Source organism: Hibiscus syriacus, unplaced genomic scaffold, assembly GCF_006381635.1.
Source record: "Hibiscus syriacus cultivar Baekdansim isolate YM2019G1 unplaced genomic scaffold, ASM638163v2 tig00110198_pilon, whole genome shotgun sequence".
Lineage (NCBI taxonomy): Eukaryota > Viridiplantae > Streptophyta > Magnoliopsida > Malvales > Malvaceae > Hibiscus > Hibiscus syriacus.
In genome coordinates, this window is record NW_024062623.1 from 956,128 (window position 1) to 977,083 (window position 20,956).

General features: G+C 33.5%; 2 protein-coding genes and 2 pseudogenes across 3 annotated transcripts; 3 read left to right on the forward strand and 1 right to left on the reverse strand.

Annotated features, from left to right (window-relative positions):
• The first annotated feature begins 1,102 nt into the window (after positions 1-1,102).
• LOC120218359 (basic blue protein-like) lies at positions 1,103-1,724 on the forward strand. Its single transcript, XM_039215316.1, has 2 exons — positions 1,103-1,422; positions 1,496-1,724. Exons 1-2 carry the CDS (start codon positions 1,242-1,244, stop codon positions 1,696-1,698), a joined length of 384 nt encoding a protein of 127 aa, XP_039071247.1. The 5' UTR covers positions 1,103-1,241; the 3' UTR covers positions 1,699-1,724.
• Positions 1,725-2,520: 796 nt separating this feature from the next.
• On the forward strand, positions 2,521-10,786 carry LOC120218402 (annotated as a pseudogene).
• Positions 10,539-12,578, reverse strand: LOC120218404 (annotated as a pseudogene).
• Positions 12,579-15,895: 3,317 nt separating this feature from the next.
• LOC120218554 (putative DEAD-box ATP-dependent RNA helicase 29) lies at positions 15,896-20,940 on the forward strand. Of its 2 annotated transcripts, none has more exons than XM_039215477.1 (11): positions 15,896-16,307; positions 16,633-17,794; positions 17,910-17,967; positions 18,145-18,234; positions 18,616-18,661; positions 19,078-19,154; positions 19,314-19,366; positions 19,797-19,878; positions 19,975-20,031; positions 20,244-20,382; positions 20,513-20,940. In XM_039215477.1, exons 1-11 carry the CDS (start codon positions 15,932-15,934, stop codon positions 20,737-20,739), a joined length of 2,367 nt encoding a protein of 788 aa, XP_039071408.1. In that variant the 5' UTR covers positions 15,896-15,931; the 3' UTR covers positions 20,740-20,940. The 2 variants fall into 2 exon arrangements, with proteins under 2 accessions (XP_039071408.1, XP_039071409.1); XM_039215478.1 differs by having other exon boundaries at positions 19,081-19,154.
• Positions 20,941-20,956: the final 16 nt, after the last annotated feature.

A 20,956-nucleotide genomic window follows, 5' to 3' on the forward strand; every position in this document is an offset into this window, starting at 1 on the left:
AAATTCATAATTTTAGCTTTGGTGGTTTTAGGGTTTTTGTGTTTGTGGTATTGCGTTTTCTGGTTATGGTTTTTTAGGTTTAGAAATTGTTTGTTTTAAATTTTATTATATCAATATAAATCGTTTGCCGATATATATTATGATAATTTCAGTTTGATATTTCTGGTTATTGGATGCTTTCACTTTAGTCACCAAACTTTTGAAACTTGCATTATAGTCACTATACTTTAGATTCACTTTCATTATGATCATTGTCATTAGCTTCTATTAACAAATGTTTATGTAGCACGTTAAAGTCTTTTTCTCCCAAAAAAAAAATTAGCTTTCCAAATTGAAAGCCATCGCAAAAGCCCAAATTTTGGATCAACAAAGTGGTATTCAGTCAATCCAACGGTGAAAATGCTCAATTTGTCCAGAAGATTAACATATTACGATTTAAAATTGACCCGGAAATTAATATTGACATATAGAAAAATTTTAACTTTTAGTTTCTATTAGATTCTCGTCATTTTTTCACCATTTTTTCACCATTTGATAGTTTCTCTGATCAAAACGATCGTCAAACTTCTCATTTTCTTCTTTTTCATTCATTCGATTCAAACTCATCATATAACCTTTTAACCTTTTCAAATCTTAAGAGAAACTGAAAATCTAAAACTTCTCAATATATCGTTATTAATTGTCAGATCAACTTGAAATAAAGCTATGTTATATTATGGTCAAAACGAATCCTTTCGACCATTGGAATTATCAATGACCGCTTTGTTCATAAGAAATTTAGCCTTTTGCAACTATTGTAAATTTGGAACCTTAATATTTTTTTTAGAAAGAAGACTTTAACATGTCATGTCAATATTGCTTAACAGTTTCTAACAATGACCGTAATAAAATCAAATTAAAATTTTAGTGATTGCAATACAAGTATTAAAAGTTTAGTGACTAAAATGAAAGTATCCTCACAATTCAATGACTGCAAATATAATTTATCTTATTTTTAACCATTTATCATATATTTATATCCACTAAAGAATATTTTTAAAAAATAATTTTCTTATTTTTTAAATATTTTTATAAAACAAATGAGTTATTTCGATTCTTTAGAAATGGCTTGGAGAGTGGACCACACATCGCTCCTTTTAAACGGCTTATAAAGGCATCAAACTTTAGCTTTCCCACCTAACCCACTACTCATAAAAGGAACTCCATTTTCATCATTGACATTCCAAGCTTTTTTCTTAGAGATGGCGCAGGGAAGCGGCAGTTCAAATCAAGCCAAGTTCATGGTTCCATTGCTACTTTGGTTCCTGGTTTTCTCGGAAACCGTCGACGCGACAACTTATACCGTCGGAGGCTCCGATGGTTGGACCTTTAACACGGCCACTTGGCCTCGAGGGAAGCATTTCAAGGCCGGTGACAAACTCCGTAAGTACGTACATACACACATACACGTCATCTAGAAACGAGTTTTGAAGTTGCATATTTGATTTGTTTGCAGTGTTCAAATATGATCCGACGCTCCACAATGTGGTGGCCGTGAACAGGGGAGGTTACCGGCGTTGCATTACGCCGGCGGCGGGTGCAAAAGTGTATAAATCAGGGAAAGATGAGGTGAAACTGCACAAGGGATTGAACTTCTTCATTTGCAACATTGCTGGGCACTGTGAATCTGGAATGAAGATAGCCATTAATGCAGTGTAATAATATTTTTCTTCCATAAATGCCCCTAAATTATGTATTTTGTAATGAATTGTCTTTTAAAATATTTCCCCCAACGTTTTATTTTATATAGTCTAAATTGTTACCTCATTTGTCTCATATCATTAATTTTGTTGAAAAAATACAAAGGTAAATTACATATGTAGTAACTCAACTATTCATGCAGTTTCATTTTAGCCACCTAACTATTTTTTCTCCAAAATTATCACTAAACTTAAGTTTTTATTCTGTTTTAATCACCCAACTAATTTAATTTGTTGAAACCTATGTTAGCTAATTTTTATTTAATTAATCAAAATTTTAAGATTTAATATATCATTTATTATTTAAATTTATTGTTCTTCATAAATATGATACCAGTGCTTTTAATTAATTTGATACTAATTTTTGTTTTATTTTATAAGTGTCATAATTGTGTTTTTCAAAAATAAATTTCGTACTTATATTTATCAGGCATGATATAATTAATATTTATATTTGTCAAATACCACATTAAATAATTCATATTAAATAGCATAAAGATTATAAATATATTAAGTTTATATTATATTATTTATTTTACTTTAAATCATAACAAAATGTATATGGAATATTATATATATATATATATATATATATAAGTGTTGAGAGAAATTTTTTAAATAGACTAAAAACCTTTTATTTTCAATAAATTATTAATTTGACATTTTAAAAAATAATTATTTTACATAAAATTTCATATTATTAGAAAGTTATTTGGTCGTTTAACGTTTACGAAAATGTTCAATTAATGTTCGTGAAGATGTTCATTTAATGTTTGCTAACATGTTCTTTATACGTTCGTTTCAACAACCAACACTCTCTTTTTATCATTTTATTTATATATCAAAGAAAAATTGTGAAATTACGTTACTAGTCTTTAAGTTCTTTAGGTTTCATAATTTGAACTCTAAATTTTATCTTATATTTAATTTAATTTTTATCTTCACCAATATTTCAAATAAAAAAAAGAAAAGAAAATTTGAGTAAATGAGTCGATAAAAAAAACTTATAAAAAAACCAATAAACGAACTTGTTCATTAATATAAACGAACTAAACACACATATATTTATGTTCATTTATTAAACAAATATAAAAAAATTATTAATACTTATTTATTTAATTTAATAGATAAATTATATATAAACATTATTCAAACAATTCAATTTTTATCTTCACCAATATTCAAATAAAAAAAGAAAAGAAAATTGAGTAAATGAGTCGATAAAAAAACTTATAAAAAAACCAATAAACGAACTTCATTATATAAACGAACTAAACACACATATATTTATGTTCATTTATTAAACAAATATAAAAAAATTATTAATACTTATTTATTTAATTTAATAGATAAATTATATATAAACATTATTCAAACAATTCACAAATAATTTAAAAGATATGTTAATTTACACTTATGTACCGACTCACACGTCAACAAAGATTGTTTTTACTCAATTTTTTAACAATCTGCCCCGCGTACTCTATCTCCCACCGAATTCAATCCCAGACCGCTTGAGCAAGTAATCGGGCGGGTGTTTAAAAATAAGGTAAAGTACATAAATAGGCATTCACTATTGGATATTATTACGTCATCAATTATTAAAAATTATAAAATAATTATTTAATTATTTATTATGTTTTGTTCGGTTTTTTTTTGTTAAAAATTAACAACAGTTTGAGTTAGATATTAATATGGTGATTGCGATATGATAAAATATAATCTCACAATCTCAAACGACTATATGATTATTTTGTAACTTTTAATAGTCGAGATATAATAAAATACTCTTTTAAAGTTGAAAGACCATTTTATAACTTTTAATAATCAATAGACTCAATAAAATAATATCTTATAATATGGGACCATTTATGTAATTTACCCTTAAAAATAAACGGATAATTTTAAGCTTTTGTGATAGAAACCGACATAAAAGAAGACTTTAGATTCTTCCTACACTTTACGTACTATTTTGCTTTTGATTTTCTCTGCAAACAAACTCTACTTATTCTGCATTGTTTTCCGAATCCATATTGCAACACCAACAATTGTAGTTTTCAGGAAAATTTGAAAAGATGGAGTGTCATCGTCGACGAGTCAACCTGAGTTTGACTACTTGTTTAAGTTGCTATTGATAGGATATTCTGGTGTGGGGAATAGTAATCTGCTCTTGAGCTTCACTTCCGATACCTCTGAGGAACTCAATCCCACCATTGGTAACCTTTTCTATCTTCTTTTTTCTTGCCTAATTTGTTCAGTAAGAAATGTAAGAATGAATGATTATGATTTTGGGTTCTTTTTCTTTTCTTTTTTGGTTCTTTAGGCGTGGATCTTAAGGTAAAGCACGTCACTCTTGGAGGGAAAAAGCTGAAACTCGCTGTTTGGGACACTGGTAAAACGTTGTTGGGTCTCTTTCCTTTTTCCTGTTCCATTATATATTTTTATTTTGAGTTCTTAGAGCACATTTGAATGTAATATGTCTTGGATCATGATGATTGTGGAAGTTGCAAACATTATATACATGTATGTATGTATGCATGTATGTATGTATGCATGCATGTATAGGTTCGACATTGTACTCCCATAGTACTTCTGTAGAATTTGGTATTGTTCATGCATTGTGTTCATTTTGTGCAGCCGGACAGGAAAGATTTAGAACGCTAACGAGTTAATATTACAGAGGATCACATGGAATCAATATGGGTATGGACTTCATTCATCTCTTGTTAGCAGCTGCTTTTAGTTACTTCCATAGCACATCAGTTGCTAGTATCTGTATATGTTGTTAAAAACGATGAACATGTCGGCTCGGTCCATGAGATCGTGTATAGTAATAATTCACTTCGTCCATGAAGTTTCTTTTTCTTCTTTAATCAGCAATCATGCTTTTGAAGTTCTTACTGCCTTTTGTTAATTAAATATCATAATTGTTAGATATTTTGGAATCATACTTTCCTATAATCGGCGGAATGAGCTTCACAAGGCGGTGTAGGTTGGGTCGTTTTGGTTCATTTTACGCTGGTCTGTTAGGTCGGACTACATGGGATTGAGAAACATTTTTGATGTTCTTGATGAAGAGGTTGGGTAAGTTAGGCCTCCTACTCAAGGTTGCTGACTTGCTGTGGTGATTTAGCTGAACACTGCTATTGGAAACAGTATCGGTCCGATGTTTTTACTTGTTAGTAGTTGTGTGTAATTGCTGTCTAAGATATCAGATTCTTGACCATAGATTGATTTAGCTACTGGAAGAAGATTTACAATAGGCATTCCCTTCAACTAAGGTGGGGAGTAGGGGCTCTTTGTTTCTGGTATTTACTCGTGGTTAATTTATTCATCTGTTATGGTCCTTGTCCTAGAGGAGGTTCCTCAAATTATGCAAGTACTATATTTGTACTATTGTAGTGTATGACGTGACGCGGCGAGACACATTTACGAATCTATCTGATATACGGGCTAAAGAAATCGATCTGTACTCGACAAATCAGGACTGCATCAAGATGCTTGTTGGCAATAAAGTTGATAAGGTATAGTTTTGACCGAGGTTGTTTGTTTTTATGTTTCACTATTGCACCGGTTCTCTGCAGCATCTACACACCCTTCATGTATGTAGGAAAGTGAAAGAGTGGTAAGCAAGAAAGAGGGCATCGAGTTTGCTCAGAAATACGGATGCCTATTCATCGAGTGCAGCGCGAAAGCACGAGTCAATGTGGAGCAATGCTTCGAGGAGCTCGACTTAAAGGTATCTATCTACTTATGCCGTCTCGAGTCGATGTGGTATATGTAAACACATGCTTAGATAGTTCGTTTAGCATTGAGTCAATGTCTGGTTTGCAGATATTGGATACACCGAGTCTCGTGGCTGAGGGATCATCTGGAGTGAAGAAGAACATTTTCAAACAAAATCCATGACACGACCGGTAGCTGTTGCTCGGGGTGGTTTTATCGCCGGACTTCTCCGATTCTTGATACAGCTTTACACTTGTTCATTTGGTGGGCGACAATGAAATGTACATTGATCCTGAATTTCCAGAATTGAATAAGATCATGTTCCTGCTTATGTCTACTCACTTTCTGACCATCCCTTTCATGTTCCTATCCGATTTAATTTAAATTTATCCAAATAAAATGGGATTTTAGAAGGAAAAAAAATTGCAGTCAAAGATCTAAAACATTTATTTCAGAAGACATGAGTGGAAACAAGCCTTTAAAGTCAATAGCTCATTGGATCTGATGAAGCAAATTCTTTGAGTTTGAGATCTATCTTCTCTAATAAATTAATTACAAATTTCGAGTCCAATATAGTTAAATAAATTACGTTGTTCACATATTTTTCTTTTAAGTATTGAAGCGTATAAACTAATCATTTAAGAAAAAATATATATATGAATCTTTTTTTTTAAATAATTAATTAAATTGAATAATTAATAAATACAAACAAATATCATTACAAAATACGAAAGATAAATATAACTAGCAGTAGTACAAAATTGCATATAATTATAATGATTTGTTATAAATTGATATTGTTTAATCTATCATTAATCGTAATACATTTAATTTAAGAGCCTAAAATAGTGATAAATCAATAGAATAATTTAAAAAATGTCATGAATGTGGAGTCGTAACATCAACTATAATCCTAATAAAAACTGTCAACAAAAGGAAACACGTGCGACATGCTTAATATACAGTTAAATAAATATGTTATTGGTTTTGTTATTATTTTTTTAACAAAATCGATAAAAAATTGTCGGAAACATTATTATTTCTACTGGTTTTATTTTTATTGGGCGCTTTGCCGGTTTTGTTAACATATCTGGTAAAGCGTTACTGATTTTGTTATTTTTTTCTACCAGTTTCGTTATTATTGGTTACTTTACCGGAAATGTTAAAAAACATTGATGTTTTATGTAAAAATGATAATGTTTTAGGTAATTTTTTACCAGATTTATTAAAAAAATAATAACAAAATCGATAACGCATTTCCTTAGTCATATATTAAAGTTGTCGTACGATATAACTTCCGGTGAACAAAGAACATACAAAATAGAAAAAAATTCTCATCTTTATACGGAAAACAAAGATAAATTAAGAAAATATAACATAATTTAGATTATATGTGAAAAAAACAAGAAAAAGAAAAAAAAACAATGGTCATTAATTTGTTTAAGATTCATATTGTTATGGATAATGGTGAGTAAAATTTGATTCGGATTAGAAAAAATCAATGTTTACACTTGACTCAAATTATTTTAGAGTTGTAATTTCATAAACTCGATTCAATATAAAAAAAATTCAAGTTCAAATCAAGTTGTAAAATATAACTCGAATAATTCAAATTTTTTAGTAATTAGTAGATTAATTTTCAAATTTGAGTTAAGTCCATCGACTATGTATGATATATGTATATCATATATGAAAAAAAATATATATATTTATATTGTATATGATTATAAAAAATCATTTAAATTAAAATCAAATAATATCATAATATTATAAATATTTATAATTAAATTTAAACAGAAACTCGAAAAATTGACTCGATTCGACTCAAAAAATTCAAGTCAAGTTCAAATTATAAAATAAGACTTATCAATTCGAATAACTCAAAATCTTTTGACTTGACTAGATTAGACGCTCACCTTTAGTTGAGAACAGTAAAATATATAATAAAATTATGAGAGGGATGTGAAAAAAATAGATAAAAATATTAAAATTTTCAAAATTAATTTTAATTGTTATTAAAATTTTATGAAATTAGTTATCGAATATTAAAAGCATGAGTATAACTAACTTAATAAAATATCTTGAAAATTCTATCCAGATCTAATCCGAACATGCATAATTGATGTTGTTGGGCCTTGTATACATTTTCTTACAAACTCTCTTTTCGTGGTTGAAGTAATAAATCAAAGTCTTCAAACCTTCATTCTCGTCTCTTCTCCACCACACCTCCATTGCTTGCTTTCCTCTCAAGACGCGGCGGCACTTACTTTTGAGTTTTTACTTGTTTCTAGCTGAAACCATCTATTACCAAATAAATAAAAAAAGAAATAAACCTGACGAACCCTTTCGTGGCGGCCGCTTCCTCCTCCCTTTCTCCGCCGCGTGGGGATGCCGATGTTGAGACTCTTCGCCATCCCACATTGGCTGACCCACCGCAACTTCCACCGCATCAACCGCCTCATTCAGACGTCATGATTTCATCTAGGGACCCGGACGCGCTCTTCAGTGGCGGCGGCATCAGGTTCTCCATTTTCTCTCTTTTTTTACTAAATAGTCGTATAACTTTATCAAGCAAGAGTATCGCACAAAAATAATAAAAAAAACCAAAGCTTTTTGTTCGGACGATTACTTTAAAAAGAATATAATAAGCATATTTAATTATAACTTGTCTTCACAATTAGTGAAATATTTCTTTTTGTTAATTCCAAGTTATGTAATTTATCATATAATTGTATGACTTGTTCTATTTGAAGAATGACCCTTCATTAATTATCCAATAAAATAATTTATTTCAATGTAAAATTACATTTCAAGGTCTCAAATTGGGACCTTTTTTTGTTGATATGGAACTTCCATTGATGCACTTGCTAAATGACATAGTCATACTTTATAGATTGATTGGTTTTTTTTTTTTTAATCAACATAGCTTTGGTGTTATGGAGTAACAGCATGCTTTGCTTCATGGTTTTAGATAGTGAATTGTGTAGATCATCAGATTTTTAGTTTCGAAAGTTTAGTTTCTATGAAGTTCGGTTAAATTGCGAAACACACTGAGCATTAGAGGCTCTATGGTCCTGCATATGGGAAGTTAAAAAGTGGCTAAAATGTTTGGTTCTTTTGCCAGCTTTCTCACCGGAAGTCGAACTCCTAAATTCAGCTATGGATATTCCAGTTTTAAGGGCAAAAGGCCTTCGATGGAGGACTTTTATGAAACGAGGATATCTGAAGTTGATGGTCAGATGGTTGCCTTTTTCGGTGTTTTTGATGGTATGCCATTATTGCTAACCCGTGTCGTTGTTCTCTCCACATTCTTCTTTTACTAGCTATGTTACGGGAAAAGGATCTCGAGGAAAAATCAGGGGAGGATGTATAAAATGGTTTATGGTTAATTTGGTTTGCCCTTTTTATCTTTTCACTATAGGTCACGGAGGTTCGAGAACTGCAGAGTATCTGAAAAACAACCTTTTTAAGAATCTAAGCACCCATCCTGATTTTATCAAGGACACCAAGACAGCTATAGGTATGAAGTTGGTGAAGTTTTCACTTTACTATATGTCGATGAATATGTATCTGGAAACGTTTATGTATCTATTTGTTTATGACAATGTTATCGTTACAGTTGAAGCATTTAAACAAACCGATGATGACTACCTCAATGAAGAGAAAGGCCAGAAGAAAGATGCTGGTTCAACTGCCTCAACTGCTGTATTATTGGGTGACCGGCTGCTCGTTGCAAATGTTGGTGATTCTAGAGTGATTGCCTCTAGAGCTGGATCAGGTTGCTTTCTTCTCTGCTTAGGATTGTACTTGTTCGAATAGTTTAGTCTTAGAATTGGCTTGGTTTAAGTTCTAAAAGGAAATAGAAGAAATGAGAATAAAAATCTTCTTACAGCTGTGTATTATACACCATTGAGTAATTGCTTGATGGCTATTATTCATTAGAGATGCCATTCTCATGTTAGCTGTCGAAGGACTTCAAAGGCTTTGGCTTTACTATTTTTCCTCCATTTAAAACTACAAATATAAAGTTTTGACGATATAACTTAATTTTTAAGATTAATGTTATATGAAAAAAAAGGGTTAAAATCTGAAGTGCGTAAACAGCGTTGAGTTACTTTTGTGCTTTCTGCAGCTGTCCCTCTGTCAATTGATCATAAGCCTGATAGATCCGATGAACGTCAAAGGATCGAAGATGCCGGAGGTTTCATCATTTGGGCAGGTAATATGCCTTTTGCAGTCTTTCATCTCCACATGTTTTCTATAGATTCCATTCTCAGTATGCTTGTATCTTTGGCTTATGAATTGCGTTTGCACTTCTTTGCACTAAACTATTATAGATTTAGTGGATTGTTTCTATTTGTTGCAGAAGTTAACTAAAATTTGTGTTGCATGTTTTTCTGATGATAGGGACGTGGCGAGTTGGCGGTGTTCTTGCTGTTTCTCGTGCATTCGGTGATAAACTACTTAAACCATATGTAGTTGCTGAGCCTGAAATTCAGGTTGGTATATTGGGGTTCATACTGTGAAAATGTGCACGTTATCATTTACTTCAGCGGAATTACTTGAGTGTGAACGAAATGTGGCAACTGGTGTAAAACCTAAAAACGTGATAAGATAATCGAACTTTAACCTCGGGTTTTTCAACTGCTAAAGTTTTCTATTTCTTAGGAAGAAGATATTGATGGTGTCGATTTCATAATCATTGCAAGTGATGGGCTTTGGAATGTCATATCGAATCAGGTGAGAACTTTTATGAAGTTCATTTCTGATGCAAAACAAAAGAAAACGGAGAAAACTTTATGTTGATATTTCTTGTTCCGAGGTATTGTAATCGACATCCATGAAAGTAAGCACTTGTACTTGTTGTTTCACTTGCAGGATGCCGTGGCCTTGGTGCAGGATGTAACAGATGCCGAGGCTGCAGCAAGGAAACTTATAAAAGAGGCATATACAAGAGGGAGCTCGGACAACATTACCTGCATTGTTGTCCGGTTTGACAGCCTGTGAAACTGGTTAGTAGTTTGTAACTAATCCACAAATGATCATGTTATTCTAGCTTGTTCATCGGTTTATTCAGCGAAGCACTTTCTTAACCGGCTTATTCGTCCTTTGCAGGTATTGAGGACACTGTTTAGCAGAAGCAGGGAAATATAACTCTTTTATGGATGCAAATTTTAAGCTCAGTTTGGGCATTGTTCAGATTGATTACTGCAAAAAGTATTCATTTCAACTGGTTACAAATGATGATGTTGTATGTGTTCTAAGATTTACTTGTTTGTCATGAGAACAATTATCTTACACCATTAACGAAATTTTTAGACCATACAGTCGCATAACATCCGCCATTTTATTGCCCTCGCGAGGGATATATCGGAACGTAACTCTCCATTCTCACTGGCGTAACATCATAATATGTGGAGCCAGAGCGGACGATCCATGCACACAGAAAGCAAGTGCATGTTTATTATTCTTCTCCACAATAACGTTTTTTTACACCCGAACCCCATGTCATCTGCAACCCTTCAAATACCACCCATAGTTCTGCATCAAAAATCGAGTAACATCCAATTGATTTAGAGAACTCCGATACTAGCTGCCGGTTGCATCTTTCAATACTCCACCACACAAACCGCCAGCCCAATCGAGTTCATTCGCGCTTCATCGGTGTTTAATTTATACCAACCACAAGGTGGTACCTTCCAAACTATCTCCCGCTGCCGTGACCTTTTCGTCGCCATTCATTTTCTGATTCAGGTGCATGAAATGCCTCCATTTGTAATTGGCTTCCACTTTGCATCACACTTTCAGTCAGATCGAAAATCAACTGGTTGAAAATAATTTTTAAAAATTATTTTATGATGTTTGAATGATATTGTGTAAATAATTTTATATTGTTTAATAGTTTTTTAAAAATAATTTATTATAAATATTTAATACGATAAATAATATTATTTAGAGTAAACTAACTTAATATTATCATTTTTAAAGTATTACAGTAATTTGATTGATATTATTTATAATAAAAATATTATTAATATATTTACATTAATATAAGTTAATTATTTTTCCCTTTCATGTTTGATGAGTAAGTAACTAAAAAGAAAGTATTATTAACTTATTTACATTTAGGGATGATAATTTAATTTAAAATTAATGGATTTCGATCTGACTCGACTTGATATGATTAGTTTTTAAGACGGGAAAAGAAAATGATTAAACTATAAAAAATCTAAATAAAAAAAGAGAAGCAAAATTTAATCGATAGAATATATAAAATTTAAATCTAAAATAATACACATGGAGGGTTCGATTCTGGAAAAGTTGAGGGAGATGGACATTTGTAAGTCTAGCTTTCTTGGACAACTCCCTGTCCTTCTGCTTGAGTTTGCGCTTGCATGAAATGGCCTGCACTTGGACGGCCGATCTTCTATTTGCTGTGTTTGTACCAGGTTTCATTCCATTCTTCTGGAGATCCTTCTCGACGTCCAGCATGTCTCGTGGCAATTCGATCGATCTGAATAATTCTTGAATGTCATCGTCCACCTTAATCAGTACCCTCGGATCATTTGGGAAGAAAATATCTGATAACATCCAAATTTTACCCGCAGATTTCAGAGCCTACAAGTCTTCCATCACATTTAGGTATGAATCCTTGAGATCGACAACAGAAATTCCTTCTATATATTTTCGAATCAACACAAGAAGTTCGTTCTTGTTCTTCACATTGTGCTTAGCCTTGTAAGTGAAGCGATTTCCATCGAAATTTACTTTAGGGTTTTTCCTCAAGTACTCAAACACATCTCTGTTGCGGTTGACGTCGACGTAACATGCTTCGTTAATATGTTCCGTCGTGAACGCTTGCTTTGTCTGGAAAAGAACGTCGATAACACGCTTCATCTGAGCTCCAACGGGAGCTTTCCTGATGCTGTTAAAAGGCCGGAGCCTCTCGATATCATCGGAGAATTTGGTAGGCGCAGAAGCAGCATCGGGTGCCATCACTCACGACCTTCTCAACCGTCAGAATTCCCAAATCCTTTACAAGAGATAACTTGCAACAAGATTTTATATAAACTTTTAATTTTGAAGTTGAGAAGAACATCGACTTTTTGAATGAGTTAGGGTTGAAGTCGAGCTCGCTCAATTAATTTTTAGTTTTAAATATGAGAAAAACACCGAATTACAAGTTTTCTTGTAAGCCAAGTTTAGCCCATAAGTTTATAGGGAAAATTACATAAATCATCACTATACTTTATTTTCTCTTATTTTACTCATTGAACTTTAAATACTTCCAATATACTCACTAAATTTTCAAATTATTCCTAGTTGGGTTACTCTGCCATTAATTATATTAACGAGGTTATGACATGGTAAAAGTATCAAAATAACGTCGTTTTGGAAAAGTCAAATATATACCAAAACGATATCGTTTGAATCTCTATAAAATTCATTTTCACATCCATTTCTTCATTTTTTTTTCTTTTTTCCCCTTTCGTTCTCTCTATTTACTCATAATATGATCAATTTTTATTGTTCGCCACCACATCATTTTTCATGTGGCCATTGTTAAAATTCAAAATTTTATTATAGACATTTTTCATATCCCAAGCACGAATCTGACCTCTTTTTCACAAAAAACCACTAAAGTAGACGAATCTAAACTAAAACTCTTCGACTTTCTTTGTTTCTTTTCGTCTTCCTCCACCGTTGAACCAATATCAAATCGGGATATGGTGGTTTTCACCGCTTGAATTTTTAAGCAACTTGTCAAAGCTCTAAAAACCCAAAATATGACGGTGGTGCTTTTTTTTTTTTTACTTTTCCTATTTTCCTTGCTTTGATTATGGGATTCCCCCTTTTTTGCAAGTCATTCTTTGGTTAGACATGTGAACAAAAAAAGTATCTTTTATTTTTTTTCTTTTTACTCTATTTTTTTAATGTCATTGATGGTTACAATATCGTGTTTGGTTCATGTTAAATATTGCATGTTGTGAGTACTATAAAATTATACGCAAATGATGTACAAGTATACACAATCGAATAAGTAATATAATAATGAATGAGTATCGCCTTCACATGGATTGGTGGAAATTATGAATTTAACAAAAGCAAAGAACTACTTTATCTAAGTATAGTTAGTGTGATGGTATGTACCAATGAGAATGTCAAGGCAATATGTGTTGGCGGAGATGGAATGATGGTGTGATGTGATAACAAATGGAGATGTCTTAGTGAAAATGATATAATTGTTGTGATAAAATAATCTGTGTGCAGTGCAATCAAATGAAAATGCGAAAGCAAAACAAAATGTAACTATTGGAATTAAATAAAATGACTTGATAATCCTCACACAACAAGCTACTATGGGAATGAATGATAGGAGTTACTAGGAAACTTAAGTCTAACTTCTCGGGATGGTCTAACTTCTATGTTTTACTTGCCCAACAGAGTTTACGAAAATGCCCTATGCTATCTCTAGTCAAGGGACTCAACAGGTTGAAGATGTCATGGCAATACCTCTTGGCGTTAGCAGGTGCAAGGATCTCATCAGTTCAATAGAATATGTCACGACAATACCACTCAGTATTAGCACTAGAATATAACCTCTCGACCGAGCACTACTCCTTTTAGTTGATTGAAATCGTAGCCCTATGTTTTAAGGGTGGATTAGGTTTATTTACTATCTAAAACCCATTGCATATGTTGATCCTCCTTAGTTTCTCTCGAACACTAAAGATGAACTACTTAGTTTTTCTCGAACACTAATATTTTCCTAAGGAATGGCTACTCTTATAGCTCCTATAACCTTAAGTCATTAAGCACCATAAACAAAATAAATAAAAACATATAAAAGAGCAACCATCCATTAAAATAACAACTTAAACATCCATAGTGAACTCCCACCAATAACGCTAGTACATGGCGGGGTTCGAATAATCCATGAAATAAATCATAAAATCCATTCGTTCCTTGCAACCCGAATATGAAAAATGAGAAAGATCAACAAAAAGAATGAGGAAAAGCCTTCGACGCGCGTTGTCGGAGCTCTCCTCAGTCACCACTAACCGCATTAGCTTGCTAGCTCTTCTCGGATGCTTAGCTCGCCACTCCTTTGAGCTTGCTAATGGAGGAACAACACGAAAAAAATGGAGGAAAAAGAACGGTGGAGATGATGAAGAAGATGATGGCTTATAAGTTTGTGTAACCGTCCCACTCTCTCTTGTGAGGTGTCATTTTATAATAAAAATATCTAAGGGTATTCTTGGGATTTTACACTTAAAATACCCATCATACCCCTATAGTCATTTTTTGTGCGTGAGATCTATCTCCATAGGTGGCAGTGGTCCCCAACAGGCGGTTACAAGCAATAGACACGTGCCTCGCTAGTTGTCTTTTTGTAGCAATATATTTTTGTCCTTTTCTGTGCCAGAAATGCCAAAGCATTACAGTCTGCTTTAGCAATGTATGATGCCACGACATTCTTTCCCAGCTCGCCCTTTTACTCGTTATTTCCTGCATGTCACTAACAGCTACACCTTCCCTTCATACAACACCTTAATGAAATAAAATAACACAACCACCACAAATGCAATTATATGCATCTAAAATGACCTAAATGACCCTTTAGATAAACAATAACTTAAGTGAACAAGATCTTAAAAGTAGCATTTTTGCGGAGTTATCATTAAACTCTATGGATCAACCGAAAACTTTCAAGAGGAAATTTTACCTTAATTTATTATATCAAAATATTAGAAAACAAGGTTTAACATTTCAAGATTTGTGTTGAGTTTCAGTTTAGGTACTAGGTATTAGTTCATTGGGTATTGGATTTTAAGACAGTTAATGGTGATAGAATAATTTTGGGAGTTGTGTTTTGTTTAACAGTGAGAGATTGTTGATGGACTATAATGATTATTGGATGAGTAAAGGATTCAATGACGGTGAATTGGAGGTGACCAAGAGAATAAGAAGAGTGCAATGATAGGTGGTGGTGATGATGTAGTTGAATTGTTCTTGATTTAGGGTTTTGGTTGTTGGTTGAAAGATTTGCTTGACATTGATTTGAATTCAAACAAAAATGGTTGTTCGATAGGCGATGTAACATAGATGGAAATGACAGACGATGGTGTCGATAAAATGTTTAATTCAATGAAAAATATAAAAAATATATATTAATAAAATATTAATAAGTGTTTTTGTGACAAATCATAAAGTAACAAAAGATAACACATCACCACAATTTTAGAGAGATAAAAGGAGGGTGAAAAAAATCAATATTTAAAGTTCAGTTAGTAAATTGAATTTTTTTAAAGTTAAGTGAGTAAAATAGGAGAGAGAAAATGTTTAGTGACGATTTATGTAATTTATCCAAGTTTATATGGGATTTGGCCAGAGTAGGGTTTTAACTTTTAGGTTGTTGATAGCCGTTTTCTTCACTTCCTCTCTGTTTCTTCGCTAAACCTTTCATGGCTCGGGAAAACAAGCTTTTCATAAGCTCCAAAGCGGAGCTTAAACGAAAACAGAAGGAAAAAAAGAAGGCAAAATCTGGCGGTTTCGAGTCCTTAAACCTCAGCCCTAATGTCTACAGAGGAATCAAGCGGAAGGGATACAGAGTCCCAACGCCAATTCAGCGCAAGACTATGCCTCTTATTCTTGCTGGAAGCGACGTCGTTGCCATGGCCCGGACAGGTTCGGGAAAAACGGCGGCTTTTTTGGTCCCCATGCTGGAGAAGCTGAAGCAGCATGTGCCTCAGGGCGGTGTCCGGGCTCTCATTTTGTCTCCGACAAGGGATTTGGCCTTACAGACATTGAAGTTTACCAAGGAATTGGGAAAATTTACAGGTTACTTCTTTGTTACGATCTAGAAATTTAACGTTAATGTTTGGTTTTTATATTTTTGACTAACTAAAAAGTTTAGAATTTTTATTTTTTAATAACAAAATGCATGTTTTTAGTTTGCTTTTAATCAAATATGATTACTAACCAATGAGTTTTAGAGACCACTGAGGATTGAAAAAATGTTGGGAAACAAAGCCCTTTGCATTGTTCTTTAATTATTGTTATATCGTGTAATTTATTTTACTTGCACTCAAACCAGAATTTTGTTTTCTGATTGGCATGCCTCCATTGATGGCAACTTATAAAGAATTTGTTGCGTTTATTCTAGATCTTCGAATTAGTTTACTCGTTGGTGGTGATAGCATGGAAAGCCAGTTTGAGGAGTTAGCACAGAACCCCGATATTTTAATTGCTACTCCTGGTAGACTGATGCACCACCTGGCTGAAGTTGATGATATGTCACTCCGAACTGTGGAATATGTGGTATTTGATGAAGCGGATTCCCTCTTTGGCATGGGTTTTGCTGAACAATTGCATAAAATTCTTACCCAGCTTAGTGAAAACCGTCAGACCTTGCTCTTTAGTGCAACTTTACCAAGTGCCCTTGCAGAGTTTGCTAATGCCGGTCTACAAGACCCTCAGCTTGTGCGGCTTGATTTAGAAACCAAGATTAGTCCCGACTTAAAGCTTGTTTTCTTCACCTTACGCCAGGAAGAAAAACATGCCGCACTGTTGTATTTGGCAAGGGACCACATTAGCTCTGATGAGCAAACTTTGATATTTGTTTCCACGAAACATCATGTAGAGTTCCTTAATAGTTTATTTCGAGAGGAGGGTATCGAACCTTCCGTGTGTTATGGTGATATGGATCAAGATGCTCGGAAAATTAATATTTCAAAATTCAGATCAAGGAGAACTATGCTACTTATTGTGACAGATGTTGCTGCTAGGGGTATTGACATACCTTTACTAGATAATGTTATCAACTGGGACTTCCCTCCAAAGCCCAAAATTTTTGTTCATCGTGTTGGACGAGCAGCAAGGGCAGGTAGGACTGGTACTGCTTTTTCCTTTTTGACATCTGAGGATATGCCGTACCTTCTAGATCTTCATCTATTTCTGTCAAGACCAATCAGGGCTGCACCTACTGAAGAGGAGGTTTTGCAAGACATGGATGGGGTGATGAATAAAATTGATCAAGCAATTGCAAATGGAGAATCTGTTTATGGTCGTTTCCCCCAAAACATTATTGATCTTATTTCGGATAGGGTCAGGGACATGATTGATTCATCTGAAGAACTAAATAATTTGCAAAGGACATGTACAAATGCTTTTCGCTTGTATTCCAAGACTAAACCTTTGCCTGCAAGGGAGTCTATTAAAAGGGCAAAGGATTTGCCCCGTGAAGGGTTGCATCCTATCTTCAAAAATGTGCTGGAAGGTGGTGAATTGGCAGCGCTTGCATTTTCTGAACGTTTGAAAGCTTTCAGGTAATTTCTAAATCATTTAATCTGCAAATTAGTGTGCTTCTTGGTTAAGTGCTTCTGTCTTTTTGTCTTCCATGTTAAGCAGTCACATTTTAACATATTTAATGATTTACACTAGACCCAAGCAAACCATTCTGGAAGCTGAAGGTGAAGCCGCTAAATCAAAGCATTTGCAGGTAACTCTGCAATATTTATATTATGGCATTTTCTTTCCATTATTGTTGATGATTTTTCCTTAAATTGCTATTTTTTTTGCTTTCAGCCCTTTTTAAAATGGTTTCTTTTCAATATCTTGCTTTCTTGCACTTTACAAGCGGGTTTGAGAATTATGATGCATTCCTTTGGTCATACAGTGGGTCGATGTGATGAAAAAGAAGAGAGATATACATGAGAAGATCATTAATTTGGTTCATAAGCAGCGCTCTAGCAAACATGTGGAAAAGGTAACTTTACTATTTGGAAATGATTTACATGACAATAAACCCATCAAGTATTCACCCCCTCCCACCATGCATCAGCACACACTATCTGAACTTCTGAAATTGGTATGCGTTCTTATTAGTTTCCACACATTTTAGTCATTTTTGGAACTAGTTAAGTAGTGTGAATTTTATCTTTTGGTCGATTTTCAAATTTTGTGGTTGTTTTGAGAGTTTTCAAAAACTATGGTTTTGATAGAAGAAGATGATTTAGACCTATTCCATTCACAAATATGATTTACTAGGAACACTTACACTTCGTTTTGAAGTTTTTGGTCATTAATTTTATTATATGGTCACATTTCATCACTCCCGTCTATTTAAGATCATTTTTTATGCATGCAGGAAATTCAATCTGACGATGATTCTCCAAAGATAAATGAGATAAAAGGTTTTTTCCTTACCACTTTTTAATTTCTTCTAATTGGAGGTGTCACTTCCTGACTGAAGACCTTAACGTTGAAGGTGCTTTTTATCTATTTATTTATTAATTTTTTATTGGGAGTCGAAAAGTGAAGAGGGTAACAGTAGCTATATTTTTGGTTTGAATTGTCGTGGTTATCAAGGCTCACAGGAAATATTCTAGGTCTTTTCTGCCACATTTGTTTATCACAGGCGAGTTGCCTTCAAGTGGGAGAAAACCAACGAGTAAAAGCCAGTAAAACTTGCTAAATAAAATACATGTATATACATGTATTTGTCCAAAAATTTATTTATATATTCATTGATAAATGATGGATCTTCTTGGAGCATTAGTTAGTTTTGGTTTTTTCAATAATTATATATTTTTTCCCTTTTCTATATTATAAGCACGCGGTTCTAAAAGAAAGGCAAGAAATTTCAAGGACGAGGAGTATTACATAAGTTCTGTACCAACAAATCACGTATGTTCACATCTTCCAACAAACATTCTTTTCAATTTTGGTCTCAATGTGTCTATAATATTTAATATTTATTTGATTGTATTGTCTAATTTGTATCTTACAATTTGTGAAGCTTGCTAATGCCTAACAAGTTTGTGTGCATATTGCTATCATTTTCAGCATACAGAGGCTGGTCTCTCAGTAAGAAGTAATGAAGGGTTTGGATCAAATAGGTAAATTTCAGATCCTGATGATACATTTTTAGCTCATTTTGCAGTTTTGTTCTTTCCCCTACCTAGTGAGGAGTTGGTGATGTAGACATTTAAATTTCTGCAATAGTTACGTAACTTGCCCTTTTTATGCCAGAGAATGCTTCATGATAAGTCATTTATTTATTACGCTATCTAAAATCCTTGTTTATGTGGCCCCTTTCTGTCTCTGGCTTGTGTTATATCTCGGCATAGCAGCTTAATTTGCAGTCATTGCTGTGAAACAAGATTCTGCTTTAGTTAAGATGTGCATCTATGCTATCTTAGTTCTTACTGTGGGAAACGAGATTAGAAGATGATTTTTATTTTTGCAATATATACATTTAATTTGGGATTTATTCCCCTTTCTCAGAGTGGTTGGTCGCACTCAAGCTGTTAATTTTTGTATTTTCAGGTTGGAATCTGCTGTACTGGATCTTGTTGCTGACGATAGTGGAGGCATGCACAAACAAAAATCAAGATATCATTGGGATAAGGTGCATAGAACTATTTGAATACTGATCTTTTATTGTTATCCTAAATAAATTAACGTTGTTTTTTTAAGTCAACTCATCTGAACCTTTTATATGCAGAGGGGTAAAAAGTATGTTAAATTGAATAACGGTGAACGTGTTACAGCTAGCGGAAAGGTACTTTTTGCTGCTAATCTTTCTGGATATTCACTTCCCTCTAGTTTCATTTTTCAAGCTTATTGGTTTAACTTAAATTGGATGCTATCACTGTATCTCAACCATAGCCAGTGAGCTGTTCTGGTGCTGATGGTCATGCTCATTCTTTCATTCATATATGTCCCTGGTGTTCTGTACATAACTTTAGTACTTTTCTTTTCTGTTGTTTCCAGGTTAAGACAGAGAGTGGTGCCAGAGTAAAAGCTGAGAAAACAGGAATCTACAAGAAGTGGAAAGAACGATCTCACAGAAAAGTTAATCTCAAAGGAACTATTAATGGAGAGAATGCTGAGGCTAGAGCAAGTTCATCAGGTTGGATTATGAACTCCCCCCACCCCCCACCCCCCACCCCCAAAAAAAAAAAAAACTGATTTGTACTGCTATTAGTATTCTCATGATACAAAGAATACATTAGTTATTCCGGAAAAAATATTTCATGCAGGAGATTACCGGTCGCGTGGTTATGGTAGAAAGTTCGGAGGAAATAAGAAACCGCAGCACTCTGTGCCTAATGCTCATGTGCGTTCAGAGATCAAAGATTTGGAACAAGTGCGAAAGGAAAGGCAGGAAAAGGCAAATAAATTGTCATATATGAAGAGCAAAGCCAACAAGAAAAAGGGTAAAAATTTCGGTCGAGGTGGAGGTGGTAAAAGAGGAAAGTCCAAGTAGTCTGATTCGACTGTTGCAGAGTCTTCTCGATAGCAACTACATATAGGTCTGTGCATGCTAAACAGAAAGGGGTTCCAAAAGTTTGACCTTCCAAAACTTGTTTTAACTAGCATTACATTATGTCACACATAATGCTTACCCTTTTATTATGTCTGGATGCTGGAAATAATTGGAGTTGGCAATTATTTTGTTTGGTTGAGACCTTGAGGGGCAAAAA

Bases quoted from the DNA above. Each gene is read 5' to 3' on its own strand.
- LOC120218359 (XM_039215316.1), top strand. From the start codon at position 1,242: ATGGCGCAGGGAAGCGGCAGTTCAAATCAAGCCAAGTTCATGGTTCCA. The intron at 1,423-1,495 runs GTAAGTACGTAC...ATTTGTTTGCAG, and splicing joins CAAGGCCGGTGACAAACTCC to TGTTCAAATATGATCCGACG.
- LOC120218554 (XM_039215477.1), top strand. From the start codon at position 15,932: ATGGCTCGGGAAAACAAGCTTTTCATAAGCTCCAAAGCGGAGCTTAAA. The intron at 18,235-18,615 runs GTAACTTTACTA...TTATGCATGCAG, and splicing joins CTAGCAAACATGTGGAAAAG to GAAATTCAATCTGACGATGA. The intron at 20,383-20,512 runs GTTGGATTATGA...TATTTCATGCAG, and splicing joins GGCTAGAGCAAGTTCATCAG to GAGATTACCGGTCGCGTGGT.